Genomic DNA, 25,714 nt, shown 5'->3' with positions numbered 1-25,714 from the left:
AGTTTCGGGATCAAAAGGTTCGAAGCTATATACTCTTCCGTGTTCCTCTTCTTCTTCTTCTCCAGTGTTGACACCAATGGAACGAGCTATTGGTTGTCCGTCATTACCAAGAGTAATAACTTCATCTTCTTGGTCATCTTGTGCTGGAGGTGCTCGTCGCAAAACAGCTGGAGGAGGTACTTCTAAATTAATTTCAGGTACTTCATCAAATTCATCGATCCAATGATATGTTGCGTCCAATTCAATACGTTCATCTTCATCGTCATCTTCCTCTTGAACGGCTGATAAATTGACACGAATGGGTTGATGTTCAATCGATTTACGGGGAGTTGAAGAGGAGGGTTCCAAAATGGTACCATCTGGAAGGGTATATCGAACCTTCTTTTTGCCATTGACCTTAGTAGTTGTAGGACTGATAATTACGGATTGTTCAGAAGGAGTCTTCTTTTTGGCATTGTAGAATCGTTGGGTTTCTTCAACGAACCTTGATGTAGCTCCCTTTTCGGTGCTCTGAGTTGGATGGTCTGATTCTGCAATTCTTCGAGCAGTTTCACGAGTCCATCTCGGACGTGATAATAACTGTGATGGTTTGGGAGGAGTTGACTTTTTTCTTTGTTTTCCGTTGGAATTACGGTCGTTGTCTCCATTGCTCATAATATAGAATTAGTAATTACGTAAATTTCTGATGCAGTAATATTTTCGATTCGGAGTTAAACGTCAATATTATTCTGATTATTACGAATAAGAAAATACCAAATTAATTCGAATTTTATTAGAATGAATAAAATTAAATAAATATCTCTGTGTAATGTTTCAGAAATATCAGCGTAATCGAGAATTGAACCAATGGATCGTTCGATCAATTCAGATAAGTACAGCACTCCGGAAATTACAATTGTCAGAAAAAATACAATCTGGCAGGGTAAACGTAAGTGAGTCCAAAGAAATATCCACATAAATAATTACGAATAAATTGACTAATTAATTTTGTATTTATTCACCAGGTTCAGAAGACGTTGACAGGTAACGAAGATTAAATTCAATAATACTCACCGCGATGTACGTAGAAGTAAATAATCAATACACCAGCGTAAAATCTGCCAATTCCGGAAAAATGATAAATCTCAATAGAGAATAAATTCTCCAAGTATTTACGCAGTATATTATTAACTAATTAAATAGAATTAGTAATTACGTAAATAACTGTACTATATTTCACAGGTCGATATATTATTGCACCAATATCAAAGTATTAATGATAAATGAATGAATAAGAAGCAGTAGCAAAATTAGAAGTTAACTAGTCAAGAATGAAAAACATAATGAAACTTCTATCCACTGGCTGCTGACCTATCGACCTACTACTCATATCGTGAAAGAAGGGGTGTGTCACTTGTTTCCGGGAGTAGGGATAGATAATCGCGAAATGTAGTCGCTATTTCCGATGGTGGTGGCGTTATAAAATTTTACCAATATCGTTATCTCATAGATAAGGGATCCTGCAGGTTCCTTCGCATCAAACGATTATGTACATACTGTTCGCGGTTATTTATTAAGGGGTAGATAACGATACACCGTTCGCAACGTCTCGCGGATGGGTAGCTACAATCACTCCTTAATGCGATAAAGAATGTATTATACCCAATCGTAGGATGCTGATTAGGGAATCAATATGTGTAAAAATAGCTCAATTATCTAGCGGTTCTCGCGTAATCGCGAAGGGTAAACAATAGGTTGCTATTTTAATCTTGATAAATACACGTACGTATTTCCCCAATTACTGGCCTGTAGGTACTCTTTTTGCAATAATTGACAGGTATGAGATAACAATCGTATATAATGTGTCGTGAATGTGAGATAACGACCTTGTAGGCATTCGCGGCTATTGTATTATATCGTGAATAATTCCCTTATCTAATCTAAGCGCCAGCTTTTGGTCCGATTTTAGGTATTTTTCATCTAAACGTGTATAGAGTGGAAAGAATATGGAAATGGGAAAAAACCCAATGCAACTTTTGTTACATTTACAACTTGTTTGATTTCTAGTTCAAGGTCGTACGTGGGCATATGAATAAATCCCAATACGTGTATGAAAATTATAATTTCTTGTGTCATATTTTCGTAGAATTAATGACAATATATATCTCATAATATCTCCTCTCATAAACAATGAAAAATACCACCATTATGACCATTTATATGTCGAAATTGGATGAACTGGTCTTCTAATCATCCAATATAAAACCATGGAGAATAAATAGCATGAATTAGATATGAATTCGACTGATAATTTCGTTCATAAAAGGTGATAAAAATCCTATGCTTAATGGAAGCTGGAATGAACGAATTTTTTGATAATTGAATTTGAAATAATATGTAATCGAGTGGATATATTTACGTTAAGCTGCTGAATGGTGAATAATTATGTGTAATACATAATTTGAATCAATTTACTCCGATGTATTTGGTGGTAGAATTGCCCCAGGGGGTTCGAAGTCCAAGGGTTGCTAAAACGCACACAAATAACAAATTTTTCTGCAGCATACGAATACGATTACATAAATAATGCGGAGATTTACGAATGAATAAATATTTACGAGGTGTTATATTATGGTGTGTGATGTTAAATTCGAGCTCGAGTAATTTTCAACACCATAATTAATCGTTGAGAATGAGAATGAATTCCATGAGTGGGTAATTTCATGGTAAATTGAATCAATAAGTTGATAAATTCTCATTCTTCATTTTCGTCAATTAAATTAATTAATATTTACGTAAATCTCTGTTGTATTTGGCATGTTTCGTGAATTAATCGCTGACTTGATAGAATCAATTCTATTGGCGGGATTAACAAAAATACATGGATACAATAATCATGAGAAACTTACTTCCTTCTCGCAGTTTTCTCTGAATTTTAATTCATCTGCGCAAATGAACTAATCAGTTCTTCTTCCGGAGAATTAATAAATTCTTCAATGAAATACTGTATCATAGAGAACCAAGAGTATTTCTCTTCGAAATATCTTGGTATGTAGAAATAATTGGAATTAATAGAATTAATTTCTTCTTATTTCTACACCTATGGGTTGGGTTCGCCATAGGAATTTTTTACTTGAATTAATATCTCAGTAAATAAATATCGATCCCCACCAGGGATGCCAAAATGTAGGGGGAGATTAATGCACACGTGATGATTAAAGCATAAAACCCTACTTGAGAAGGTTATTCACGTCAGTCTCAAGTAGGAACTAATTTAGCCATATTCCTGGGTTCTAATCAGGGGACTAATTAATTATGAATCTCACCTTCCACTACCAGGACCCCCTCGAACCAGAGAATTCCACTTAGGGGTCCAGCCCTATATACGAGAGCAGGTATGAGTCAGGATAATAATTAATATTTCGCAAATAAATTTACTCAACATTACCTATCACCTAAGTGAGGGACCCACCCCAGGTATAATCATAGGACGAATTTAGATGTGTAGGATCGTATGTATATAAAGAAATAGAAACACAAATGAACTTCAAAACTGTTTATAATTACTTCATCACGTAGAGAAAAGATCAACATTAGTTGGTATCTCAAGAAACGTAATTATAATTGAAGTTAAAACAAGAATTACTACATTCATAGCCTATTCTTGTGGATTTGGGGAAAAGGAAAGTATTTGTTATGAAAACTAAGAAAATAAAGGATAAATACCTTGGATTTGGGAAAGACAATATAATTACCATTCCAACACCAGAATGATAATTAAAATTTGCTGTTTGGTGTTGTATATGTATGTACTTCCGGAATAGTACACACTACTATTGACTCAAAATAAATAGAATAAATGGGGAAAAATCCGAGCCATAGGAAAATAATCCCTCGTGAGCATCATCTCTGTGCTAGTTTCAGTACATTCGAATCAATAGAATCAATGCACTGGACTAGACCTCACACTTCCCTGGCAGTCCAAGCTCGTAGTCTTGGAGCTGACCAGGTCAGGTGGCAGTAGAATGAATACTGAAGTTCTTAGAAACTAGCTTGAGAGAGCTCAATGATGAAAATATGAATATGGAACGAGCTGCGGATGCAGCGGCTGCGCGCGATGGTGCGCTGTGATTGGCTGGATATTAGGTCATATTTCGCGGAATTACCCCTTTCTATGGTAAGGCTCGCGGCGCGGATATTCGCGTCAGGTTGGGTAATACAGCAATACTTTTTATCCCAGCTAAGTGGTATAAAAAGCATGATTTTTCTCCCTCTACAGAGCAATTATATGAGCTGGATAGAAGCCCAAAAAGTGCAAAAAAACTTCCAAAAAATCTATAATTAAAAATTTGAAAAGCTCAACTTTGAGAAATTTTTTTTTGACAAAAGCTGAAATTTCATGTAATGCAAAAACCTTTACACTTAAAATTGAAGATTATTGTTTCTGATGTCAAATATTACTACCCACCTGCAATAGCAATTTTTTTTTACTCAATCTTTTCATGTTTATGAGCATTTTAAGCCTGAAAAACAATGATTAATAAATTAAAATTTTGCATAAAAATTCATTACTCTGTTCAAAAGCAAAAAAAAATTATTAAATTACATTTTCTGTCAAAATTCAACTTGTAAAAATAAAAATTGTAAAAATTTTTTTTTTTTAATTTCTTCCCAAGGTGCGATTTGAACCCATATTCTCCTGTTCAGCAATTCATTACCAATGCTACACAGCTAGCACTGCAGCAGTGCAGCTAGCTAAAACGTACATGTTTTTGAATAGTACATATTGCCACTGGCAACTAGGTGCAGTATAATTTGGTTTTGGAGGGTATTTTTTTGGAAGTCTTCGGAAATGAATTTACTGCGAAAAACCAAAATTGATCAAACGGGCCCTTCTTAGAAAACTTTAGTTCTGTTTTTCTCCACTTGGGGCACACACTCTGCAGCCTTGATACTTTAACACGCGATAGTCGGGTATGTTCTACTTCGTCATCGTGGTTCCTTATCCTTTACAGGACATTGGAAATCACATTTTTGTGGTACCCTAACAGGGTGAGGTGTATGCCTATTGCCACTGAGATTATTCTAGGGAATCGACGTTGTTTCGAGCTTCCACTAGTAGTTTCCCGTTGCTTTCTAGTGACATCTACACAAGCACCTTGGAGCTAGCTGGGTAGTTTAGAGACCCTGAGCTCCTCAGTGTTGACCTCTATAGACGCTCAAACCACCTACATCAAAATCTATCAATACCTCGATTATCGATTCTTAGACTTTTTCACAAAAAACATGATTATCTCGATAAATAGAATCAACTAAATGGACCCATTACCTACGGAATGACATATGTTTTTACCTCAAAAGGTATGGATCATACTACTGGAGAAGACGCCCGCGCAGATAGTAGTGAAAGCGATGAAGGCAGTACTAAATGAGATCGAACAATTAGGCTACAAAGTGAGAAAAGTGATTACCTAATATGTACCAATAATGGTAGCCAATTCACTAGTTCTAGCTGGAATGAGATGCCCTATAGCCATGGAATTCAGGTAGGACATGTGTACAACTGCTTATAATCCGCAGTCATCCTTAGTTGTGTGCATTGTGTGCATAATAGGTGATCCTTTGAGAATAAAACTCAACAATGGGGTGGAAGATAGCGAGTACACCTACGATGGATGGCATGCACACGTGAAGAGAATAGAGTTGAAGATTAACAATATCCTCACTATAACAGGTGTCAAACTGAACGAGGTGTGGGGCATTGAAGACGAGTTCTTTGCCAATCTGCCTACTAATGGTCTGCACCAGCAGCCCCAAAAGCCTGAAACGAGCCCATATGCAACACTATATGCTGCAAGTAACTCGTGTGATTACTACATTTGTATTGGGTCAAGCTATAGGTTTCTTCAGCTCCCTATATGAGTGTAGTGATTGCAGGAGTCACTCACAGTCAGGGTTGGTTCTTTACACGTAGACTATCTTTGTCTACATAGTCTACATTTGTCGCGTAATCTATGTAACCTTCATGTAAAGTAGACTTCCTGTAGACAATGTGTAATGTATGTCAACTTCGAAGTTGTGTATTCCCAAATAATCTCCCTTCTTGCTAAAAATTGTCTTTTTGTTTTGCAAAAAATTACCTCACTTTTTAACTGAAAAATTGAAGAAAAAAATCTTGTATTTTCGACAAAGATTGTGAAAAAGTATAATTTTCTTACTATGTAATAATTGACGATATCTACTTCTGCTAAGTTTTTTCCTGTCCAAACGTTGTCAAAAATAAAGTACTCGCTTTTTTTTCAAAAATTGATGAAAATCCTTAAATTGTTCAAAAGTTTCATTTTTTTACGCAAGAAATGCAAAAAAACTCGTTTTTCGAGAAAAATTAGGAAAATGCTGTGTTTTGCTAAAATTGTCAAATTCTTGCTTTTCAGCTCGACAATATTGCTAAAGATTTTCACTTTTTTTCAAGAATTAGATCTGCCAAAAATTGTCAAAAATGAAAAGTATTGCTTTTTTGCCAAGTACATAGGTATGTTTTTTGGAAATCTTGTTTTTCAACACTTTTTGGATTTTTACCACATATTTTTTAAATTTTCTGCCAAAATCCATGTAAAAAATGTTTTATTCTAAAACAGAAAACACTGAAAATAGTTTTACTTTGTAGTTTACATAGTTTACATAGTCTACAATGTCTACATGTAAACTATTGTTGTCTACAGTAACATTGTTTACACGTAGACAAAGCGTGTAAAGTAGACTATATAGTCTACTTGCCAACCCTGCTCACAGTGTAGCGTTGCATATGGGCTCGTTTTGGGCATTTAGGCTGGCCTGTGCAGACCATTACTACGTACCTACCAAATTGGTCAGATCAAATACAAAATACCTGCTTAAGAAGTTACAGCAGGACCAAAACTGGAAAAAAATCCCCACCTAGTTACATACCAACAACATACTTCTGGAGAAGTTCATGGACATGTCACACCTTATCAGAATTGAAGAAGGCAACATCTGGGCAGCAGTTGACGGAGCTTGCTCCAACAATGTGGCCAGTGACACCATAGCTGGAATTGAAAAATTCCAAATTTTTATAATTTGTGGTTATCATGACAATATCGCTTGAATCAATAACTCTTTTCCCCCGTGATTTTGAGTACTCCTATCTCCCTTGAAAATGCAATTTGTGAACAACGGTGGTCTTCATCATTAATCATCTCTCATTGAGATCTATCCACATACATTTTTTTCTAATCGCTGACCCCCAAGTGCAAAAAGCTCAGCGATTCGACAATTCATTTCCGTCCCTAAACATCAAAATGATCTTTTGAATTTGAATCTATGTAAATTTATTGTTCAAAGGGAGAGTTTTCGAAACAGCAATAAGTACCTACGCATCTCTATCGACCTAACTGAAGAATGTATTTTCGATAAAGATGTTCTCAATGCTTAATAGTTACGTTGGTAAAAGAACGATCTTATTGGAAGATTTGAGGCCGACAAAAAGATAGGAAAATAAAAGGGGAGGGAAATGAAAGAGGATTTATTTATAATGAAAATATATTTTAAATTTATTTCGGCGCTTAACTCGGTATTATTGCGAATTACTACGAAAAGTGCGAGGATTAAAATCTCAGCCTCGAAACGGGTACAAGACGATGAGCGGTAAAGGAAAAAACGAATCCAAGATCGAATTTAAAAATAATAATTCTTCCGTTAAAAACATCGAAAGCTGTATATACGAAGAATTTACGGAAGGAAGATACAAAACAGTAGAGGTGTCGAGAGGGCAAGGACGACTACGACGACGACGACGAGATTTAGGAAATAATTTCATCGCTGGTAGAAGTAATTTTTCGCCGGTTAATTACACAATACGACGCCGGAAACGGTATTGTGATTTAAAATTAATTCTTAAAAATGAAGCGACCTAAAAAAAAAAAAGGAAAACAGAAAAGAAAAAAAAAGGAACGACACAATTAAAGAATTGTCCAGGAACTTCGTAGCCGCAAAGCGGCCTCATGATGAGGGAAATCGTTGCGGTGAAATTAATTAAAAGTACAACGCCCTATAAAATTTAGCCGCAGCTATTAAGGTAAATAGCGGCGTTAATTTCGTCAAGTGTTAGAATTTATACGGGCTATAATTTTTGGCGAAAAGTTTATATTTACAGGACTAACATTGGGATGTATTTAAAAGACCGCAATTAAGGTGAATTTTTATTCAAAAGGTGTCTCGGTGTGGGCTTTTGTACTTGTACGAGCCAAAAAACATCTTGAAAGAGTATCTCGACGAGCTCGTACGTCGAGTTTTTGGCCCTGTACTTAAGCGAGTAGCTGCCTACAAAGATAAAAGATGGATGAAATGTGGAAATGCGCTAGCCACTGTATGCCTCTAAAACTGGCGTTGCTGGGTGAAAATAATCATATTTTCAAAGCGCGTATTCTATACTACAAGCGGACGTGTGAACAAGGAAAAAAGCCTCTTTTGAAACGTTAATGACCAGAAAAACCATCACGTCGAAGCGATCAAGTAGCTATCTCGTACTTCGCGAGAAACTCCCGAAAGTATCTACAGCCCATTGGCCCAAGCGATGCGAATAATTAGGTAACCGAAGAAAAGTCAATCTTTGGTTTTTACCTCTCTTTTACGTGTACTTGCTCGATGGAAAAGAAATTGAAAAAAAGTTACAAATTACCGGATAAATTGCACACAATTAGGAAAACTCGTTTGATATTTTAACACGTTACTCGCGTCTATAACGAAATAAACCAACGTTGATGGAATCGTTAAAATGGAAAATTTGATAAATTCTCTCCATTCTTATGTACCTTCCTATAGGAACACTGATTTTAAATCCCCCTTTCCCTCGTATCTATTCTTCCTAAACTTGATCATCTTACGATTCGAAACTTCTAATTTTTAGCTGTAGCCATAATATCAAATTTTTTCGACTGTCGAAAATACGATCTACTCGTTGACAACAGTCGCAAAAAAAAGTGATAAAATAATTGCAGAAGGCGTCTTTTTGAAACTGGATCCTTTTTAATGATAAGCAAATTCGGGCATTTTCGGTTACACTATTAATGAATCTACTCGCGTCGCCCAAACAACCATTCCCTCTTCGTATAGTAGGTAGGTAAGTTGTTTGAAATTTTCACTTCATTAAAGACTCTTGCGATGACGAAGTGTGAAATTCAATTTAGCCTACCAAGGTTAAAGAAAATGCCTGTAAAAAGATGGCAATACCACGTGATAATATTTTAAGCGGATTTTACTATTAACATATGGTATCTGTATTGAGAGACTTACGCGCCTAGACCTTTTGATATATGTACGTTTTGCACGAGGGAATTTTAATAGGTGTGCGAAATCTGTGCTGAAGGTTTCGGTCTGGTAATACGTGATACGAACGAGATCGTTTCACAGGAGGCGTATCTTTTGATATGTGTGTGTGTGCCGGTGTATTTACTTCTTAAGCAAGCGAAGCGTTATGGAACATATATTCTGCGTGGTACATATATGGATACATATAGGTACCTGAATTATTATTTATTTATAGAAGGCCTGATTGATATTTCTGATGAAAGAAGTGCACATTACAGAAAGATTATCGGATTTAGGCTTACTTCGTGTTTGAGCTTAGCTCTCGTGCTGAAGTAGAGATTGTGAAAATTTTGTTTTGATGGAGAAGAAAATGCATCAATGCAAAGCATCCTAACCAGATAAGGAGAAAATAATTATTTCAAGCAGCGTAAAAAAAAATTGTGAAACAAAACGATCAATTTTCAAACCGTGTGAAAAAATTAGGGCTAGGTAAGTACCTACATATTTTACAAATCCAAAAAATCTCGAAATCTCGGTCATAAAAAATGTCAAAACTTCAAGATTGAAATCCCAAAATGAAAAAATATTTAAATTGAGTTTACTTAAAATCTCAAAATCTTAAAGTAAAAAGATCTCGACAGAACTTGAGCTGAAAAATTGTTTCAAAAAATCTCAAAATCTCGAGACCAAAAATCCTTGAAAAACATCAGGAAACCTCATATGATTGGAAAGAACTAGAAATAAAGATAATCAAAAAATCGTGAGATCCTGAGATCAAAATACAGCAATGCAAAGCATTCTAACCAGGAAAAAAAATGATTTCAAGAAGAGTAAAAAATTACGAAACAAAACGTTCAAATTTTCAAGCTTTGTGAAAAACTTGTGCACTTTCAAAATGAAAAAAAACCTTGAAATCTTGCCAACAAAAAATTCCAAAATCTCAAGATTGAAATTCCAAAATGAAAAAATATTTCATGGTGAAAAATAGAGTTCACTCAAAATCTCAAAATATTGAAACAAAAAGATCATGACAAAAACCACGAAATCTTGAGATGAAAAAAATCTCAAAATGTAGAAACATCGTGGGGGGGGTCTCACATGATCGGAAAAAACTTGAAATAGAAATGATAAAAATATCGTGAGATCGTAAAGTCAAAAAATTTCAAATTTTCGAGACCAAAAAAATACTTGAAATTTTGTGACAGGAAAAATCTCACAAACTCAAGATTAGGTATAAAATCTCAAAACGTACAGATGATCACTTAAAATGTCATGTTTCAAAAAATTCTCCAATTCTCACGATCAAAAAATCTTAAAATCTCCAGATGAGTAAAATCTGAACATCTTAAATCAAAAAATTATTGAAAAAAATCACGGAATCTCATGATTGAAAACAACTTGGAATAAAAACGATCAAAAAATCTTAAGATTTCAAGATCAAAAATTTCCAATTTTCAAATTTTGAGACAGAAAAAACACTAGAAATTTCGAGGCAGAAAATTTTGAAATCTCGAAATGAAAAACAACTGAAGAACTCTATAGATTACAAAATTTTAAAATGCACAGATCAGTTTAATTCCAAGTTCGAAAAAAATTCTCGAATTTTTAAAACCAAAAAATCAATAAACCTCGAAAAAAATTTGAAATCTCGGGACAGGAAAATTCCGAAATTTTGAAGTGAAAACAAGCTCAAAATCTTGACAGCAAAAAATTTCAAAATTTCAAGATTGAAATCCCGAAATGAAAAAATATTTTGAGATGAAAAAATGTTGAAATTTTGACTTCACTCGGAATACCAAAATTTCAAGATCAATAAAATTTGGACAGATTGAGATTAAAAAGTCTTGAAAAAAATCACGAAATCTTATCTACCTAATGATGATCAAAAAATCTTGAGATCCTGATACCTCGAAATCTGGGAACGGGAACATCATTGATTCAAACTGCTGTGTCTACCATAAATTCAAAAAATGAAACAAATTAATTTTAAATAACTTATGAGATACCTAAATACTTTCATGTTTTTTTCTCTTTAGCCATGTTTTGAACTAATTTAAAAAATTACTGCTTTTCCGATAACAATAACCCATTTTGTTTGTACATATAAAAATCCATCCACAATTGAAACATTTCGAGACTGCAGAGAAAAAAATGAAAAAATGTACCTAATTCATTTCCAAAAAAAAACACAAAAAAAATTACTGAGTAGGTCTGGGCATAAGACAAGGTCAGATTAAATTGGATCTAGAGGATGCTCGGATCGGATCTGATGTGAATCCAATCATCTTTCAGTATGAAAGTCAAAAACCTTCTCAAAATATTTCAAAAACCCAACTAAATAACCTTAAAAATAATCAAGTAAAAAAGTAGGTACCTATCTACTAGAAAAAATTGGAGAAAAAATGTACCTAGATAAAATGCTAGAAAAAAAGTCACCTCATCTCAAACAATCAAGAACTACATTTCAATGGGTAAAAGAGGCCGAAGAAGACCACTGAAAAAAATTATTGATACCTTGGCGAGTGACATTCTTCCTCCTATGAATCCCAGGTAGGCTAAACGGCCTGCAGGGTCTGACGGTCATTCAATGATGTTGATAATGGTGATCAAAAAGTGCCCCATACCTGTTCCAAAACTCATTTAAAATTTTATGCTAAAATCTTGAAACTAATCTGTTCAAAACTAAAAAAGAAAAAAAAAGAAAAAGAAATTGCAAAACTTTGCTGATAATTGTTTAGTTTGAGGCTTGAAATTGGACATTTGCATTTTCAAATTAGAAATTATGATGCATCCACCAACCTACTGAAACAAATTTCTATTGTGTGTAAATTCGTTCATTTCAATTCTAAGAATTTAAAAATTATTGACCAGTGATATTCAAACTTGAATATTTAAACTTTAACAAACTAGACCTCTAGATTAAAACTTGATCATGAATGAGAATTGATTAATCAAATTCCTGAAATCGATTTATTTGTAATTTTGATCTGATATGATCAATCATGCTCAAAAAGAAAAATGAATACTTGAGTTTGCACTTTCTGGGAAAACTCTAAATGCGAGCGATAGATTTTCAAATTTAAAAACAAGTATGTACCTAAATTAAAGTTATTGATACGATCGAAGAAAAATCTAAAATCGTGGATTCAATTTTAAATGCTTGATATTGAATCTGCTGAGCTTAAAAAAGCAATGATTAAATAAGAAATTTTCACCTTTCTGACTCTAATTCATCGCATTTTCTTTATATCATAATTTTTTATGCCTTCAACTTCATCATTGACACAACCCCATCATTAATTACACCAAGAAAAAAAAATTACACATCTTGAAGGGCACCGGATGTCGCGACATTGCAATCAAATAACACATTTTTTAATTAGTCGTCTTCGAAACAATTCGTTTCTTTCACCTCTTCTACACCCTTCTCTCTTCTTCCCAGCGCTCTAGATAATTTATTTATGAGATTCAGAAATATAGGGTGAAAAGTCATTACCTGAGGGTGTTTTCGGTTGTGATAAGTGAATCAAAACACTAATGAAGTGTTTTCGAGAAAAAAAAAACATACCTTAATTTAATTAATCTTATATCCGAGCAGGTGAAAGCTAAACGATGAATTTTTGTTTGTCGATATTAAAAGTATAAATATTGATTATCCGAGTGTTGATATAATAAAATCCAACTCGTATTCACAAAACTTTGCGAGCTATGTATTAGGGTTGTCATTCACAATACCTGCGTAATAGCTTTTTGTGTACTCTTCCCCTTCTCTTTCGTTTCATTGTGGAAAATTCAGCCAAGCTCAATTTATGTTTATTTTTCCTTCGACGACTCCAAAACATCATAACACACAACATGGAAAAGATTAGCCTCGATAATGGAGCGAAAAGTTTATTCTTGTTAACGTTTTAATCACATGGTGGTATCTTTTACCTAAAATGTATTAATTTGTAGACTTTTGGGAGTCTTTTTGGATGACAACGTCCTTCTAACGAACAAAACAGCCTATACACTTATATCGTTGAGACGAAGATTCGCCAACAATTTGAATGTAGATATGGAGTAGAGTAGGTGTATTACAATAGCCATCGCAAATGAATAAGGTATCTAAATGTAATTATTCTGGATATACCGGTGATTATTCAGAAGTGTATGTGTGTAAGTCCATAGGCAAGGCATATAATACAACTGCTGCACTGAATGCGATGTGCCAAACACCGTATACCATATACGATAAGCCGCATCACGATGTAATATTAGGTGACAAGATATGATGCTGCACATCGCTAAGCATAGTTTAGCAAGCTTTAAATTAAGCCACGTGATAAACTTTTCAAAACATCATAGCGCCAGTTCTACGAGAAACTCGATAATTTTGAGAAGATTAATTTGTCGTGTAGTTTTCTCCAAATCCACTATCTACAACTTCTTCCACGTAAATATATGAACAAGTTTTGGGAAAGTTTGGGGCCTCGTCGCGTTGCGCGTCTTGGCGCTCGTTATACGTATAGTACTATAGGCTATAGACTATAGATATAGGTAGGTAATAGGTATAAAACCAAAGTTGTTACAACGACTAAATAAACTAATAAAACGGGCTTACCATTCCGACGATATCGATGGGCCATTGTTCTTCGCAGTAATACTTGCCGTTTATAGGCTTTTGAAACATGTATATACAATACGGAAGCGTAATTAATATCGAAAATATCCATATCGTGATGATGATGGCGATACACGTTGATAATTTCATGCGTGGTCGAAACGGGTAGATTATGACGAAAAATCTGTCCACTGCTATCGAGGTCAGTGTCAACGTCGATACGTATACGCTGATGCCTTGAGCGAATGGCACCAGATGGCATAGCAGACGTCCGAAAGACCAATGCCCTGTACAGAAAAAAAAATCATAATTTTTAGAATAGTAGAAGTTACTGTAAGTTGTAATTTTGAGGGGAACCGCTCGAATGATCGAGCTCTAATTTCAAAAAAAAATGGAATTTTTGGGAAGGAAAATGGTTTGGTTTAAAAATTTAGAAACACATAGTTAGTTAAAAGAAAAAAATTGGGATTTAAAAATGTTTTGAAATCTCACAGCAGGTGGTTTAAAAATGAATAACATACCTAGCAGGTGATGACAAATTTAAAATTTGAGAAGATAAGGATTTGAAAATGTTTGGAAATCACACAACAGGTGGTTATAAAATAAATCAGGAACTAGCAGATTCGAGATAAGGAATTTTTGCATGTTCCATTACCCTACTAAACCCTTAGTTCTACATACCTATTTCAACTCCTGTGACCTGTAGATGAGAATTTTTACTATCAGATGTTTTTAAAGTACCCTGAACTTTTGTTGGCAGACATTTTTCCCCTCATTTTGGGAGGAGAATCTGAAATTTCAAATTTATATTTCCCCATATGTACTTGGATACATACAAAGCTTTTGTGTTTGAAAAAAATATACTTGTAGGGTGGTTGCGGGTTAGATGCCAATTTGGTGTGGGATAGATGCCTCTACCCAGCCCCCCAAGAAGGCTCCTGGAATATTGAATTTCATTAAATTTGTATATTTCATGCACAACAAATCAAATGAAAATCAAAAATTCACAATGGCAGTTTAAATATAAAATAATCACAAAATAAAAAAGGTGTTTTTACAAATTGACAATATGTGTTAAAAATGAATGTACTTCCAAAAAATTGATGACACTAGTAGAAAATATTTAAAACATCATTATTTTTGGACTTTTTGCGGCAGTATTCACAAAAGAAAATTTCACCTTCCTCACTCCCATTAAATTACTATGGGCATCTATCCCGATCAAGAAAACTGGCAACTATCCCAAAGTGATGGATCAGATACAGAGTTCAATTTTCATACCAAAATTGAAACAAATTGTTGTCAAATTGCGTAAATATTTTAGTTCATGGTCTATAGTTGTGTGTTAGATACTACACTTATAGTCCAGTAAATAAAGAGTTTGACCCAAACAAAATTGCGACAAAAGATTTTTTTGCTTTAAAAGGTCTAGGATGATGTCCTAAACAACATATCCGGAGCCGCCCCCGATCCACCTGGTGCGTTCCCCCCCACAGTGGATTTTAGCCCCCCAAAACACGTTTTTCGCCATTTTCTCCCCCGCATTGCATTTTAGCGAAAAATGTGTGGATAGATTAAAAATCTACGTCAAATTTCCGATCTAATGATGTATCAACTTCCCTTGTTGGTACAAGGGGGGTGGGACTACAACCATTTAAAGAAGGGGGGTTTTCTGAAAAATGCGTTAAGGCAATAGCCGCCTAAGAGGGGTGAAATGGTCTCAGAGAGCGTTTAGATTGATATTATCATGGAAGGTGGGTACCATTGAGAAACTTCCGCGTGGAAAATTTCAGATCCACTGCCCCTCCCCTTTTTGGGGAACCCCCCTTTTCTAAAATTTCAAAACCATTTTTCTCAGCCCCATGTGGACCGATTTTGAAAATTTTTTAGTATGTTGTACACATCCTTTGGAGGTACACCCACAAAAATTTTCAGCCTCCTCCCCTCATATTTGCCCCTCAAAATGATGTAAAAATGTGTCGTAAGGAGGGTTGGGGTAAAATGGGAATTTTGCGGAAAATAACTAAGTATGAATAAATAGTGAGTCGTTTTCTTATGATTCGATACCGCTGAGCACGAATATGACGTCAGATTTTTTCCTACCCTCATCTAGACCTCTCCAGAGCACTTAGCCCCTTCAAATTTGACTATTGTTAAAAAGCATAAAATAAGTTTGAAACGCCATTTTGAGGGAGTAAATATGAGGGGAGGAGGCTGAAAATTTTTGTGGGTGTACCTCCAAAGGATGTGTACAACATACTAAAAAATTTTCAAAATCGGTCCACATGGGGCTGAGAAAAATGGTTTTGAAATTTTAGAAAAGGGGGGTTCCCCAAAAAGGGGAGGGGCAGTGGATCTAAAATTTTCCACGCGGAAGTTTCTCAATGGTACCCACCTTCCATGATAATATCAATCTAAACGCTCTCTGAGACCATTTCACCCCTCTTAGGCGGCTATTGCCTTAACGCATTTTTCAGAAAACCCCCCTTCTTTAAATGGTTGTAGTCCCATCCCCCTTGTACCAACAAGGGAAGTTGATACATCATTAGATCGGAAATTTGACGTAGATTTTTAATCTATCCACACATTTTTCGCTAAAATGCAATGCGGGGGAGAAAATGGCGAAAAACGTGTTTTGGGGGGCTAAAATCCACTGTGGGGGGAACACACCAGGTGGATCGGGGGCGGCTCCGGATATGTTGTTTAGGACATCATCCTAGACCTTTTAAAGCAAAAAAATCTTTTGTCGCAATTTTGTTTGGGTTTACCTCCAAAAAGTGCTTTATTTACTGGACTATTATATGCTTTTTGCGTTCACTTTTTCTCTAGCAAAAATGAGTCTGAAAATGAAAAATCACAATATTAAAAAAATTTCACCACTTTTTTCAACAACAATTTTGTTTAACTGCTCGTCAAACCATGTTAACATTTACCATCGCAGATCAAAACTTTAATACAAACTGTGTTCACCTTAAGGTATAATCTGAGCTGATCAGTTTTCAAAAAGAGTTGATAGGGACTGCTAGATAATGACGCAGGCATCTAACCAGCGACCACCCTATATCGGTGTATCACAATTTTTTTTTTGGTGCAATTTTAGACCATGACAAAAAAGGGTGTCAGCATGACAAACATATATAGCCACCTTCACAGCAGAAAAGTCATTACCATGACTAAATCACAAATTACCAACAGTAGGGAGCTTACCCTGACAAAAAGTATTCCTAGTTTTGAATCACATTTTTTTGAAAATTCTGTGGGGTGTATCAACATTTTTCAAATTTTATCATCTGTGCTTGTAAAGCGGAACCTTCCTCCACAAAATATTGGAAAAAAATTTTTCGTTTGAAACTGGAGTCTGGGGGACTGTTTTTGCAACCCTGTGTTTGTAAAATTGTACTCATACATCGATAGAAGGTAGCTTCCACAACAACCTATCACTGGGGAAAATTTCAATGTTTCACGGATAAAAAGTTACAGGGAAAAAATCTAAGACCCAAAAATTACCAATTGTGGATCAAAAATTTCCAATCCATAAGTGAGCCCTTATTAATTGAGGATGCATTTTAATAGCAATTTTTTTGAAATTTTTCAAACTCAAGGTTATATTTGTCCAAACTTACGTTTAGCTTCATCAATTTTTATATTCTTACCTATTGCATTTTATTCGGAATTTGAGAGAGTAGCTAAAAATTCAATGAAAAAAATGAGTACCACTTGCGGATTGAAAATTTAAGGGCCAAATTGCGGATCAAAAATTTTAGGCCCGCTTGCAGATCAAAAATAAATTGGGTGTGATTTAATACCACGACAAAAAAGGGTGTCAGCACGACAAGCATAGGCACTTTCATGCCAGAAAAATCATTACCACGACTAAATTGGAAATTCCCGACAATAAAGAGCTTACCCCGACATAAAAGGTACTCTAACTACAAAATAATGTATCAAACGACGAATTAAAAAATTCACGACATTTTATTACTTTCAACTCCTATACAGTAGACTCCCGATTATCCGCCATTCGATTATCCGCCCTTCGGCTTATCCGACCCAATTTCATCCGCCCTTCCCTCCGGGTTATCCGACCTACTGAGGGCGGATGCACACATATTTGCATATTTTGGCTGTTTTTAGCGCATATTTCAGCGTATTTTGTTCTTTTTACTCGTTTCAATGCATATTTTTCTCATTTCTGCCAATTTTCTCAAATTTTTTCTAAAAAATCATGTTTTTTTCGTTTTTTAGCTGGAAAGTTTTTTAAAAAATTTTACCCAAACGAAACGAATTTCCCTGAAAACGTTATTTTGGATTATCCGCCATTTTCGTTATCCGCCAGACCTTCAGCCCCAATTAGGGCGGATAATCGGGAGTCTACTGTATAAGGCAATGCACGACAACATTTTTCCATTAAAAACAGGCATTTCACCGACAGAAATAAACGTTTAAAAAATATTAAAATGATACCAAAAAAACGAAGTAGGTACGTAAAAAATTGCTGTTTATAGAAGTAATGTTTTGTGGAATTTAATGGGCGACCCCTCTTCCTCTTTTGACCTCAGGGGCGAACCGAAAGGGGGCCAAGGGGAGACAGTTTGACACCCTTCGGTTCCGCGAAAGCAGGAAAAATTTCGGAAATTGTGAGAAATTCAAGAAAGTTAGGAAAATACAAAAATTCTAACAATATTTTAGTTTCCGTTTTCAAAAATTCAAATTTTTTACAGTCATGTTCTAATTTTTCCCCTAAGCTTTAGCCCTCGCTTCGCTTTGGCCAATTTGGTTCTCTTCTACTGAGTTATATACAATTTCACTCAAATTTTTTTGAAAGAAATCCTCAGTTGATTATTTGTCAAAATTTGTCTAAAATATAATTGTAATTGAACTGATAATGTTCTGTCGTGTATGAAATTATTTTGTTGTGAATACTGCTTACCTATCTCGTTATTAAATCGTAGTCGTTCATAAATACTTCATTGTCGGGCGTCATCTGGCGTGGAACTTCATCATTTTTCGTCGTTCATTCATCTTTCATGAACGAAAAAATGCTTGTCGTGATGACGCCCTTTTTCGTCGTGCAAAAAATATTTCCCCAAATAAATTCACAAAATTCCAATCAAATGCAAATGATTATCATTGAACATCATCAAACGATGATATGCATTGACATACGAGATGTGGCAAATTATTCATAAATTTGATCGTGTTGGAACAAAATGTCTATCAAATTGCTCACTCACATTCTGCACTCATGAACCATTGAAATTTTCAAAGAAGGCACTGCTCACTTCCCATTGAATCACTTTTTCAGAAAAAAATAGCACATTTTATATATTTTTTTGAATTTTTGAAATTACACATCAAAATTTTTCACACAATTATCAATTGATATTTTTTCCGCGCTCAAAAAACTTTTTTTCGTTGAACTTGTAGTTTTTGTGCTGTACGGATGTCACAGAAAAAGATATCACTTCGTATTTTCATTTTTCACAATTTGGAACGCCACAAAACGAAGATCTATAACTGGGTACAGGATCCGCAACTGGTACTTTACCTTAAGAAAATTTACGACAACGTTTTTCCATCAAAAAGAGACATTTTACCGATAGAAATAAACTTTAAAAAATATTAAAATTATCCAAGAAAACGAAGTACGTACAGGGTGGCCAGAAATATCGGGTACCCCTAAGAAAGTTTTTCATTAAAAATATAGGTTGGCAACGTGAAATAGATGCATATGATTGGTGGAATGTTATCTCTCCAGTCCAACAACCAATCATATGTTATCATTATTATCATTCACTGTGACCAACTGAAGTATTTAGTTAGAAAACTTTTTTAGGGGTACCCGATATTTCTGGCCACCCTGTACAAAATTGCTGTTTATAGAAGTAGGTACCTAATGCTTTTGTGGACTTTGATGGGAGACCTCTCTTCCTCTTTTGAGCTCAGGGATGAAGCGGAGAGGGGCTAAGGGAACAGTCCACCGTCTGCCCCCCTGTTCCGCGAAAATTGGTAAAACTTGGGATATTGTGAGAAATTCAAGACAGTAGATTGGGGAAATACAAAAATTCCAACAATATTTTAGTTTCAGAGTTTTCAAAAAATTCGAAGTTTTTACAGTCATGTATTTTATTATCGTTCATCTGCCGACAAAATCGCTGATCTATATCTTCAAAATCCTCATTTTTTCCCAAAGATTTTGCCCTCGCTTTGCTTGAGTCAATTTGGTTCTCTTCTACTGAGTTACAATTTCACTGACATTTTTTTGAAAGAGACCCTCATTTATTTTGATTTTTGTCGAAATTTTTGTCATGCAAAAAATATTTGCCCTATTTTTTTGAGAGATAGCTGTATTGATATCAGAGTTGGAGCCATCCAAATCACAGAAAAGAATCGAGAAAGAATCTGATTCTTGAGATTCCAATCTAAAGAACGTAAAATGTAGAAAGCGATTCCCTTTCATGAAGAATCGTACTTTCTTGCTTCATTCCCTACAATTCCATGTTCACAGCAACAGAAAAAATAACAATAGATATAAGTAGGCAAATGATCCTGTATGCAATTGAGGCAATACGTCATCTCATTTCTATTTATTAGTTACACAGTGCAGTGTAAAAAATTATCATTTGGGAATCGCAGGGAATCGAATCAAGAACCACAAAAGAATTTGATTCAGAATTCGATGTGGTCTGCGAAAGAATAATTGCACATGGAGCATTACAATTTTTGTAAATATAAGAATTGTAATTTGAGAGTCTGAATCTGAAGAATCGAGGAATTGTCCCTAAGTTGATTTAAATACTTTTTTGGATTTCTAGTTGGGTATGTTACATTTTTAGTCTTTTAATGGGTATGTTTTTTGAACAGTTTTTTGTACATTTTTCATAAAATTTTACACAAATTTCATCATCTTTTTTCCAATTTTCACCAATTTTAAATTGAAAAAAATCGATAATCCATCGTGCAACTTTTGGGCAGTTCGTCATGAAAATAAGTACATAAGTACGTCTAATGTTTCCCAAATTTTATGCACGCATAAAAGTATGTACCACATTTAGATTTATTTCAGAACGATGAAATCCATTAATGAATTCATTCGCATCGAATTACTCATCTATTAACGTTTTTAACGAGCAACGACATATTACGAACGCACTACATGTAGACAACTCCATTAATGTTATTAATAACGTGATTAAATTCCTTTAATTTTAAATATCCCTATATGAGCAGAAATTGATACCATTACGTGCGTCGAAAACGACGACAAACGATGCTTCAAAAGCATATTCTTGAAAACTACAAGGTTTTTTCACTCACATCATGCCTATGAACAATGTTCAACGTTACGCGCCCTTATTTAAAACGTGTTCGAAAAATTATAGTACTCTATTCTTTTCCACTCTTCGACATTGCCAAACGATATTCAAATTCCAAAAATTGTTTACTCTCGAAAAATAAACAAAACGTTATATCGACTACACAAAAAGAGAACAATTTCCCTCGAAAGATGCTTGATAAAATTTTTCCAACGTTTAATTTATATACGTGTATACTTACAGTCCTATAGCCTTCAAAAACCGCAAAATATGTGACAAAATTGTCAAAATAGCAATCCACCTACTCTATCTATAGCTTCGTATACGTTTACAGCTCACAAAAGAGTAGCGAGAAACAGTAGACTTGTGAAACGCGAAAAGCTTTCTTTCCCTTCCATATACGCTCGGAGCGATGAGCTGGCTGCGAGACAGCTTGTTTTTCAACCAACCAGCCACGTTATATAATCTTTGCTCTTCCTTCGATGAAAAACCGAAATATCTAATTAAAATTTTAGACATGAAAAGAATTCTCTGAAGTAGATGAAAACTTAACAATAATCGAGATGAATATGTATACGAGTAAACGAGTATCTACCTATTTAAATTGTTTTTCGAAAATTACCAAACAACGAGTCAAAAACTATATTCAATTCGGGAATGTCGAAAAGGAAGTACAAAGTGAATAATATCGTAGGTGTACTTTTCAGGCTGGAGCTGTAAGCAAAACTTACCTACGCATTTGGTGAGAAAATTTTGAATAAAAATTAGAAAAATTCTCCAATTCTTTGACATTTTATCATAACATCCTATATCTCTCTTTTTCTGTAAATCTGGCTTAGCTTTCATAACAATAATTATTATGCCTGAGATAAGATACCTGAGACTGTTTACAAATTCGCACCCCAGTACAATTCAATTCCATTTCCTTTAAGTAAGGAATTTAATAACGTAGGTAGTTATATAGGTACATTGATAAAAGCGTAAACCGAATATCAACCCTTTTCATGGTCGGTTTTAAAATTTCAATTAAGACCAACACTGCTCATATTACCGCTTAACGTTACTTACTAATTAGTAATCCAACGGTTAAACCGCGAATTTTGGCCGAGTGAAAATAGAGTGTATAGAGCGAGATAAAGAAATGGCGAAACAGTGCTAACCACCGATATCGAATAAGTGCCTATTTGTATTAAAGGTACCTACCTCGATCGATGGAATAAATTGGAACTTAGTTCCATCATGAATGGGAAGCCACAACTCATGGGTTCAGAATTTATAGTGAAAAGCACATAAATCAGAATAAATAGGTAAATGTTGTAGCCCATAGGTACATTATGTATTATGATGCTGTCAAGTGGATCAAAAAAATCTCAAAATTCAAAATAGGTACCTACATCATCAGTCCAAAAATTTTTTTGATTTTTTTTTGTGGACCTCCCAATCATTTTTGAAAAATTCGATCACTCTTCATGAATGAAAAAAAAAACGATCGATCAAGTGTCGAGTTTTGAAAGAAAAAAAAACGTAAGGTTAATTTTGGCCAGTTTTTTTTGAACGATGACAAAGACGAATTTGAATTTGAAAAGATCGATTACGTATTTTGGTCGAAATCGAAAATCAACAACTTTTATTTTCAAAAGATCATTGTTTTTTGAAAAGAAAAATGTAGTTTTGTCAATTTTTGCCAAATAAAAATAAAACGAAATGATCGAACATGATCGATGAAATGAATCGATTTTTAGTATTCGATTAATCGATTCTTGATCATGATCGGTTTTTGGTGGAGAGGGCAACTTTTGAGAGCAAAATTCATTTTTTACTTTGTACAAGGAGCGATCTTACGATATCGAAAATCTCAATGAATCGATTTTTGAAATTCGATGTATCGACTTTTAAAATTTGATGTATCGATTTTTGAAATTCGATGTATCGGTTTTTGAAATTCGATGTATCGATTTTTGAGCTTCGATGTATCGATTTTTGAAATTCGATGTATCAATTTTTGAAATTTGATGGGTCGACTATTAAAATTTGATGTATCGATTTTTGAAATTCTATGTATCAATTTTTGAAATTCGATGTATCGATTTTTGAAATTCGATGTATCGATTTTTGAAATTCGGTGTATCGATTTTTGAAATTCGATGTATCGATTTTTGACCCAAAAGTCATTTTTTGAGTCCAAAATTGATTTTTTATTTCGAATATAATTGATCATGTGGGATTGAAAATTGCGTTTAAATCAATTTTGTGGTTCGATCGATTTCTAATCAAGAAATCTCATTTTTGGCAAATTTTAAAAAAGTTAATTTAGATTTTTTTCATAAAAAATGAATGTAAAGTTTCCTCTCCAAGAAAAGTTTTGAATCACGGATATGTTTTCTCTTTTCTGCTTAAGTCAACTCAATATTTAGTAGTTCTTTCAAATGAAAAAAAGGAGTTTGACAAAACGTCAGATGGGAACAAAGTTACCTAATTGCAAATTTGAAATCTACAAACTTTTTTCAAACTAAGTATGGTAATCAACTAAATACCTTTGAAATTCCATAGCTCCTCTCATAATGATAGGTACCTATTTCCATTTCCAATTCCAAATATTACATTCATTACTTCGATTCCCAATCAATTAGGTAAGAATACATACGTACCAACCAAACACCATTTTCAAACAAAACAAATAATCTTCAATAAGAGCTTAATCAAGGGTACCTATCTAAATCTCACTATAAATTAATTACCTACCAATTACCATATAGGCTACTTATTCAAAATTAAAGCGATGTAATTGTATATCTTACCTGTAAACGTATACAGAGGTGTGAAAGGTACAGCCAGAATACACAACAGTATATCAGATAGTGCTAAATTGGTGATGAATAAATTAGTGACCGTATGCATGGCTCTGTTTCGAACGACCACAAAACACACCAACATATTTCCAGTCAATCCAAGAACAAAGATGGTCGTATATATCATCGAGAAAATAATCTGCACTAGCTTATCTTCGACGAATTCTCGACTAAGTATGGTATACTCATCGGTCTGATTCCCATCATCGCTTCCATTGTCCGATATATAGTTAAAGGTGTTATCTTGCAAAGCACTCGCACTTGCCAGTAGATTGGTTACGTTACGATTCATCTTCACGATGATGGTCGTTAAATATTGAGATTCATTTTATCGACGTCATGATTTCGCACACCTATAGGGTAAACAAACACAAAGAAGAGAAGATAAAAACTTGCATTAGGTATCAACAAGTGTGTGAATAAGAAGACTACATATAACATTTAACGTCGCAGCCATTGAATACCTAAACAAACCTATACACCTAATTTTGATATCGTGGGTGTGTTCCTATATATATTGGTAATCAGCTTATTTTTCAACAGATTAATAAAACTCGCTAATACCATTCATATTATAACAATAAATTGATGAAACGATAGGTAGAGGTATCCATTTTATTTGTCACGGGGCAAAATTTTCAAAAAGTAAACTCTTATGCAGGGTAATCACATCCCTAACTTTTTGGTTTTTTCCATTCGTCAATATGTTCTTATGCCGGTTCTCGCAAAAGTACACCAACAATAAACCGAACCAGGCAATTTTGGTGACAGATGTGTTTTCTCACAACCTACACGAAAAGCTTTGTTTGATTTTTAATTTAACAGACGTGGTTTTACGAGTCTTTTGTTGACGACTGTGTGGATTTAACCATGTTCCCTCAACAGTTTCTCAGTAAGTACGTATTTCTCGCGAGGTAAATAATAGCTAGGATTTTCTAATGTTAAAGTATCGAGAATTAGCTCAAAGTGGTATCGTGGTTTCTACTACGTGAAAGCTACCAGCAAGATGAGCACCAACTACCTTTAAACATGACCAAAGCTTTTAGCTCCAGTTTCATCGAATCTGTAGCCATCGTGGTATCTCGTACACGTATTCGCTTTTGCTTTTCCTTGACCATAACTATCGTCATTTCCGGTTCAATTAACAAATTAGCCGGATAATTGATGTAAACTAAGCCTATCTGTGTTTAAAACAAGCTTTGATAAAATATCACAGCGATATTACAACAATAATGACCAGAAAAGTGTGATTGCACACAAAATGCTCAACCGTGTCGTGTTTCTCTATAATCATTGCTCTCAACGCAATTATGAAAATTAAAAGGTTATGTAAAAACGTAATGTTTGTTAGCGGACCAATAATAGAAAATCACACCTTGTTTTAGCCTCCATTAGTCATCTGAAATTGAAAACACGAGTACCTAGGTATCTCTCTAAACAGCAGTTTCCGCAATGTATTAAATGTATGTAGATATGTACCTACCTACGTTTCATTTAAACACGATGGGTACTTATAAAATGAAAATTACCCTCGAACAAAGTCCGCCCAGAAATTGTTATTGCAATTGTAATACAGTATTTATAACGATAAATTTTTACCTGGAAATTCCAAATTGCCCCAAAAAACTGGATTAATTCAC

General features: G+C 34.5%; 1 protein-coding gene across 2 annotated transcripts in view; it reads right to left on the bottom strand.

Annotated features, from left to right (window-relative positions):
- The window catches only part of LOC135841559 (prolactin-releasing peptide receptor-like), a 288,313-nt gene that overhangs the window by 170,914 nt on the left and 91,685 nt on the right, over positions 1-25,714 (bottom strand). For both annotated transcript variants that reach the window (XR_010557941.1, XM_065358568.1), the window contains exons 3-4: positions 24,024-24,427; positions 13,910-14,196 (exon numbers count right to left, since the gene is read on the bottom strand). Coding sequence is in view for 1 of the 2 variants with exons in the window: in XM_065358568.1 (XP_065214640.1) it covers positions 13,910-14,196; positions 24,024-24,366 (630 nt within the window). In the remaining variant the exon portion in view is untranslated. The remainder of the gene's footprint in view (positions 1-13,909; positions 14,197-24,023; positions 24,428-25,714) is intronic.

This window comes from Planococcus citri, chromosome 3 (assembly GCF_950023065.1).
Source record: "Planococcus citri chromosome 3, ihPlaCitr1.1, whole genome shotgun sequence".
NCBI lineage: Eukaryota > Metazoa > Arthropoda > Insecta > Hemiptera > Pseudococcidae > Planococcus > Planococcus citri.
Note: the sequence above shows the minus strand (reverse complement) of the source record. Positions and strands in the feature narration are given on the sequence as shown.